General features: G+C 47.1%; 2 protein-coding genes across 3 annotated transcripts in view; both read right to left on the bottom strand.

The window, feature by feature from the left end:
* Positions 1–28, bottom strand: part of LOC126576760 (uncharacterized) — a 1,119-nt gene extending 1,091 nt beyond the window's left edge. The window contains exon 1 of the mRNA XM_050238064.1: positions 1–28. This exon is cut by the window's left edge and continues 1,091 nt beyond it. Coding sequence (XP_050094021.1) covers positions 1–28 — 28 coding nt within the window.
* A 739-nt stretch (positions 29–767) lies between these two features.
* LOC126576158 (uncharacterized) overlaps positions 768–7,500 on the bottom strand; it is a 7,431-nt gene continuing 698 nt past the window's right edge. The window contains exons 2-4 of one of the 2 annotated variants that reach the window (XM_050237316.1): positions 5,885–6,611; positions 1,446–1,844; positions 768–1,361 (exon numbers count right to left, since the gene is read on the bottom strand). In XM_050237316.1, the coding sequence (XP_050093273.1) occupies positions 1,183–1,361; positions 1,446–1,844; positions 5,885–6,011 (705 nt within the window). In that variant the 5' untranslated portion in view covers positions 6,012–6,611 and the 3' untranslated portion in view covers positions 768–1,182. Of the gene's footprint in view, positions 1,845–5,884; positions 6,612–7,500 lie in introns of both variants that reach the window. The other variant, XM_050237315.1, reaches the window with a different exon arrangement.

Raw genomic sequence — 7,500 nt, 5'->3', positions numbered from 1 at the left:
CACTATCGTCGCACGAGCCTTGTTGCATTAACCGGATGCTCTCGTCTGTGTCCGTGATGAGAAAACTGTCGCCGGACAGTCGGGAACCGGGTTATTGGTATATAAAAATGAGGCCATTACACACGCGACCAGAAACAGGGACAATGAAATGTATCAGAATCAGCTATACTTTACACGCAGCGGATGAGAAGGGGATCAATACCACTTTAGTTCAAGAGGATATATGGATCACTATCTCACATCTTTAATGGATTAATGTTGTTTAATACACTAAATGGATGAGGACATGAAAAATGCCACACGCGGTATGAACACGAATCATCTTTTAAAGATACTTAAATGTGTTTTGAAATATCGCTAATTGATGGGCTTAAATTGACTTCCATATTTCGGCGAATATAATGGCGAACCAACTTTTACAAACACCCAGTCGCTTACCTTAATGCTATCCGTAAACCACTCGTTATGTCACTAACTTTTGTACAGATGTAATGTTCTAGATGAGGGAGAGAAGCTTAAAATCAATTTACAAACCAATGTCATCATTTAATCGCACCGCTGCTACGGCTAATACACGCTCTCACACTATTCCTTTGCATGTACAGCAAACAATACTCGCCACTATAAAATAAAATGAATATCCTTTTATAAAAGCCGCCACGCGGGGGTTTTTTTTAGTTAGCTAAATTACAAGACATTTATTTCCATTACCCAGAGTTTACTTTACACTTACTTACAGCTAATTGAATGTTATGTACACGGGTTCACGCAATATGACACAATATGGAACGAAAAGGGAATCCCCGTCTCCGATGAACCGCAACCGGCTTCGGTTTGACGACGAAGGAGCAGTAATGGGACGGTGTGAGAGTCTACTAACTGTTGAAACAAAACTGTGGATGAGAATATCTGCTTCCGGTCTCACAATAAACAATAGACACAAAAATACAACAAAGTGGATAAAGGCGAGACCGATTTGAGAAGGATCCGTTGGTTACAGCCGATGGATGGCTCTCGGAGGGAGCGCTGATGATGAAGAAGGATCGGGGAGTGGTGTTCATGTGCCGAGTTTGGTGGTGAGGTGCGAGTAGTGTCTAGAGAGAGAGAGTGCACTAGAGCAGCGAATCTGTGAGTGAAGTGCACCGTGTGCCTGTGTGTCCATGTCCGGTGTGAGCTGTTTACTCACACATCCGGTTTGTTAGCCATCATCGGCATCATCCCTTCGTCACCATTAGTGGCCACGGTAGCTGTAGCTGGAACGGCGAGCGTGTTGAGTGTGGCCTTGGGGGAGGCCGGTCGATCGTGACCATTCGTACCGTCCGTACCGGCCGCATCCGCCAGTATCCGCTCGATCTCGGGCTCTGGTGAAGTAGTTTTCAAACTGTCAATCGAATGGACCGGTGACATGGGCGCGTTACCTTCCAGGTTAAGGATTTCGATCGTACCGTCCTCGGTGGAGGTGATGCGCGTCGTCATCTCGTCCAGCACCTGCTGGCGGGTGTGCGCGATGCCCGTCTCGGCGTCCCGCATCAGCTCCTCCGTTTCGCGCATCAGATCGTCCGCCATCCGCTCCGGGTCCTCGCCGAAACTTTGCTGCGCCTTCGTCATCATGTCGTTCTTCATGTTCTCGAGTGTCTCACTGTCGACGCTGTTCTGTTTCGAGCCCTTCAACCGTATGATCTGATAGTCCTTGTCCGACATCGGAGCCCCTCCATCTTCGCCACCATCCTGGTCATCCTCGTTGATCGTGTCGGATTTGTCCTTCTTGCCACCACCACCACCGAGCACGTTCTCCAGCTCGTGCGTGACATTCTGGACGGCGTCCTTCACGTGCTCACCGACATCTGGTGGCAGTGGAGAAAAGAGAAGAAGAGAGTTATTGGAAATTGAAACTATAAGCAGTAGCTACTACTGTAGTGATGCAACAATCACCAGATTCGTTCGGTTGTTGAATGCCATTTCGAGCAGGAATGCAACAAGAACCAGAACCGGAAGTAATAAATAAGTTGGCTGTCCCATTGGCTTCGTCGCGCTTGCACATAGCCGCTGGTATGTGTGGTACACATGTATGTGACCAGCGTTTCCAACATGCTTCAGGACCCTTTCAGGACAGTGTGCTTTGAGCTCCTTTTGCTTTGTAGAACCGTTCTACTCCGTTGGTTACCTTCTTGGAAATGCCACCAACAAAAAACGACCCTTCCTGCTTCTGGTGCTGCCTTTGTGTGAGCTATTTTTGCATTTCCTTCGGACAAAAGCCAAATTTTAATGGAGCTTGTACCAGAGTGTAAAAGGGAATGTTGTCCAGCAAGGGCTTCGCTATGCAGACAAGCAAACGTTGGTCGGCTTTGAGTTTGCCATAAAACCTCAAAACAGCTGCTTAGCGTGCCGAGTGACTCAACCTTTAAAACATTTTCGTGTTGCTAGACCTCATCAGCCCTTCGTTGACCGTTCACAGGCACTTTGGCGTAATATTATAACTGCCTGGTGTTGCGTTTTGTAGTGCCTTATATTTTTTACTGTTACTATCGAGCTCAACTCGACAAACGAATGATGAAGACCTTGATATTACAACTACTTCACAAGCAGTGAACGTTGTGGCAACCGTATGACCCCTTCAAAGGGTATAGGACAATGACACTAGGACTCTATAATTATGTTTGATTGAGCTACATCGGCTACACAGTTGCATATCTTTTCACTAGGCCTATCCACACACATGTCCTCGTGTCGACCGGTCTACTCATGCAATCGTTGACCTGCTTTGACCCGCACACGCCTGCAAAAGGTCATTGACGGCAGGTGACAGAAGAGATCGAACGTGGCGCACTTTGATGAGTAACCAGTTAGGTTGGGCTTAGAATTTTCCCGAAAAAAAAGAAAGAAGATGGAATACATGATTGATAGTTCAGCGGATCGATATTTATTAATGACGTCGACGTGGTGCGTACGGACGAGTCACGACGTTCAGGTAATGTCCTTGAAAACGATGTGCGTGTAGTGTTGAGCTGCTTGGAAGATTCTCCCTTCCTGAGATACTCCCATCCATTCCAGCTTGAAAAGGTGTTGAAAGCAATGCGTTCCTTTAGCCGGTAATTCATGGCTGGAGGTTCCAAAATTCAATTATCTTCAGATTGCCCCGATAACTCCATTAGTTGGACCTTGAACAGCGTTGCGGTTGGTACTGTGGTTATCCGGCATCCTGTTCCTCATGGTTTATGGAATGACATCGTGGGGACCGTGAGAAGGATATCCCGGGAACCGTGCTCGACCATGTTTCGGCCTTTCTTAATAATTGAAAATCATGCTCAATTGAAAGCGTAACGCGATAGCATAATGTGGTAATCATTTATTAACCTCAATCAAAGGAAATGAAATGATGTTGCAGCCGCTGGCCTAACTCTTCCAATCCAAGGTTCAAGGATTTCCAAATGTTGAAACTATCCGTACTACACACAAGACACAGACACCATGTTTTCAGATACATAATATAGCACAAGATAACAGACATCATGTTGTCCCTTAAAACCGATAAACAAAGCTGTCCCGTTTTGTTACGACTTGTTCTTGTTGGCCGCGCTTGAAAGGATAAAGCGACGTCTCGCAACAGGACCCCTCCCACTCCCTGGCTACAAGTGAGCTCTAAGGCCTTGAACTTTGAGCGTTTCCGTTTTCGGAAGTTTTTGAAATTTCATTTTGTGGCGTTTCATGTTATGTGTTTGGTTTGAGGGACTGAGAGTGGGAGTTTCCGATGTGTTTTCCTTCCGACCGGCCGCCAGACAATAACAGAAAACTCCAAAATCAAACTTGAAAGCCTGAAAATCCGAGAAAGGGAGATGGATAAACAATTTACGGTCATGCGGTATGACCGGATCGGAAGTTCATAAAAAAGGAGCGAACGTGAAATCGATTGCCTTCCGTGCAGGTGTGTTTCTAAAGGACAAATCTCTACCCTTCTCTTTGGCTCAAAAAGTGTCAATGAAACGGAAAAGTGAAATACCAAGAAGGTAGAAGAAGGCATAACAATGTGCGCCGAATGAGAAAAGCAAAACAAAAGAAAGGAAGTATCGGAAGAGAAAGGTTGAAAAAGGGAAAAGAAAACATCAAATGAAGGAAAAGGGAGGTATCCCCCCATTAATTATTCATGATTTTTCGTCTTTGTCAAGGTTGCTGCAAGCATGAAATGTGAGCCAAAGAGCGATGTCGTTGTCGCGCTCGGTCTCAGTGTGCGGCGCGTGGCTGGTCGTGCGTTTGATGTTGTGTCTTGGCGGGCTTCAGGTCCTTAGCTTTTCCTTTGACTGTCGGCTTTTTTATTGGAAAACACAATTTTCTCTCCCCACCCCCTCCGGGGGTCTCGATGAACTTGTGACTGGCCTGGTGTGTGAGGCATCCACGAAATAATAGGTCCAGACTCATCGGTCCAGAATGAAAAAGTAAAACGAAGAGCGTCAATGGAAGCAATCGAGTATTCATTTGGTAAACAGATTCTGTTCTGAAGGAAAATGTCATAAAACCGGCACCTCGACACCACATGAATTGCCTTTATTGGCGCCATCACTATTGCTCTATCGTGCATGTCTGGAACGGAATCTTCTGGTCTTGTGGTTGGCATGCTCGCTCGAGGAACACGCTCGAGAAAAGTGTGAAATGTTCGCGTACGAACATAGCATGGCGTGGACAAATCAAGCATTTGAATAACATTAAGATATGCATCGGTTCGCCGGATTGATGGTTACCGATTTCATCCACACCGGACCGGAGTACCACCGGAAACTTGCCAACCCATGCTTACCACACGCCATAAACCGTTTCCCTGGGACCGAGTATGCCCGAGAGAGAGTGAGAGAGGATGGAAATTGAATGATCCTCTGTGCCGGTACATGTGGCAGAATCAAGGCAATGACCCCTGGGTGCTCGGTCGGTCGGTCGGTCGGTGTGTTGATCCATGTGATTGGTCTATGAGGAGAGGCACCATCTGCCACCCTCGTAATCGATCGATTTGAAACGAGATTGCCAAAAAGAGGTGCTCGTTTCTCATGCCGCTTATGCAAAGGAATGTAGCATAAATCATTGAAAAGCATAAACACCATGGACACCCTCTAGCACTAACGAACTACTGGGAAGCACTTTACTCACCACTCTCTCTTGTAATACCTTCTTTACTCAAGATATTTTATGCAAAGTAAACAAAGCAAAGTGTATAAATAGATAAACACTATCCTTACTAACGAGCAGCGCGGCGAATGGAAGCGCCTCCATTAAGTGCCGCGTCCGGAATACAGTTTATTGGCCGTAACAATGGAGCCATCTTCTGGTGGCGCGGGATAGCTAGGAGGAAGGAATCACAATTTTGAGCTCCATTCGACCGCTCGTGCTTGTCGAACCCACATCAACAAGGAACGGGAGAACGAGAGGCGGATTATCGCTTCGCATGAGCATGAGGCAGGAACACGCTACGTAATAAGTGAGGGGGGCCGTCAATCACCCAGAACGTTTCATTGTGAGTACAAGCACACTGTCCGACTATGTAGAGACCCCCGTGGGGGAGTAGTTGACCGAGTTACACCCAAAATGTAATGTTACTCAGACAGACACAGGCAATGGTCGCTACAGAGAGCGAACTTTGGATTATCAATCGAACTTCGTCCGAAAATCATTTGGAACTCATCGACCATCAAGGCCAGGGGGGTTCCTAATTAAGTGAAACCATTCGATGAAGACCATCACGCTTCGTTACTGCATCTCGAAAAGCTCCAAATTTGCTACCGACCAACCCCAACGCCCTGCTTTGGGGGGCGGTGAGAGTTGGTGTTGAAAGTTTTCCGTCAATTAATTGGCTACCCCCCCCCCCCCCCTCCCCCTCGGCTACCACCTACTGGCTACTTACCGTGGATGGCCGCTTCGCCAGCATGCAGCACATCGTTGGCCGTCTTGGTTGCTGCTTCCTTTGCCGATTCAACCACACCACCGGGACCGCCACCGTTGATCAATGGTGAGCTACTGGCACAACCCATCGTGCGCTGGTGGTGGGAAAAGTGTTTCCTTCCGTTCCTCGAAGTGGCCTGGCACAATGTAATTCCTGGCGCCGCCGCTGCCGCTTCGCTCCACCGCTGTGGTCACCGAAAAATGGGTCAAAATCTGAAGATAAATTCGGCTTCACTCTCTCTTCACAGCACTTTTGCAAACACTTGGACGGGGGCGTCTTCGTCTTGCACTGGTTTGCGTGCTGCTAGTTAGTTGCTAGCACTCGAAAGCACACCGCGTTTTTCTGATGGTTTGATGATTTTAACTAATTGTCTGCAATAACAGGATAACGTGGTAGCACTGCACGGGAATCGTAATGGCACGCTACACTTGAAGCGCCAGCACGCCAACTGTGATTCCAGTGCCAACTTTTACAGCAGCAAGCTACCACTTCACAGCTAGCACACACAACGCACAGACACAAAGTAACACTGACAAACTTTCTGCTTTGTGCTTCGCGTAGCCAGAGCTTCGATGGTCGCAAAAGGTTAATCAAGGTTCACGGTGACACGGTTTTGCTGGCGACTCTATCGCAACCTGTTCTCTGTGATACTGCGAGGTGCTCTTTTTGGGAAGTTCTTCGTTATACCCTGTGGAAGAGATGGACGATCTCAGTGAAAATACCACCAATCCCTTGAGTGCCGATCAATCGTGTCGAAGGAAACTTTAATTTAGTTATCGTTAACACACTGCTTTCGCTTCCTCTCGACTCTCGTGCTACTTCTCGCCTTGCGAATGCTTCGCATCGCGAGCATGCATTTCACGTTTACCAGCGTGATAAAATGCTTCACGAACCGATTTCATATCGATTTGGGAGCGTTGCATGTAACGATGCTTCAAATCGGTGAAGGTGAATGTTTTTTTTTTTCGAGAGAGGGATTGAGTAGCATACTTTTTTTTTGCTTCTTTTCCGGCGTCGAACCATCGCCCGCCAATCGAAGCTCGGTTCTGACGAAGGGGTTTCTTTCAAATCACTTGCCACATCCAACGGAGCCGGTGTGCCGGTAGCTCCGAGGAAGCTTCTTTCGTTCGTCCTTTCTAAATGGAGCGCATCTACGATGGTGTACGATATATGGATTCTTTATCGATGACTAGACTGGAGCTATTTCTATAGATTCACCTTGGCGCAGCGGAGAAGGACGAGTGTGTACGAGTAGCATGATAACAGTTTTTTTTCCTTATTTTCCTTTTTTCAAACCCCCCCCCCCCTCGCCACACCCACATGGTCCGCAGTGACGCGGAGTTCGATTCATCCAAGCGGGTGTTGATTGATTTATCGTCACTTTCCTTCATTTCTATGGAAAGCGCTATGGAAGGTGTGTGTGGGGGGGGTTGCCACCCAACCCAAGAATAAGTATCTTGATGAAAAGGCCATTTTCTGATGTGTATGATTGATTATTGATTCACCATCGTTCGGTATTGGCTATTGAGAAATTCATATTCCGTAATGAGTGTCCAATCAAGACAATCTGAGAGGTG

The sequence above is a fragment of the Anopheles aquasalis genome, chromosome 3 (assembly GCF_943734665.1).
Source record: "Anopheles aquasalis chromosome 3, idAnoAquaMG_Q_19, whole genome shotgun sequence".
Classification (NCBI taxonomy): Eukaryota; Metazoa; Arthropoda; class Insecta; order Diptera; family Culicidae; genus Anopheles; species Anopheles aquasalis.
The sequence above is the reverse complement of the archived record's forward strand: the minus strand, read 5'-3'. Positions and strand labels throughout refer to the sequence as shown.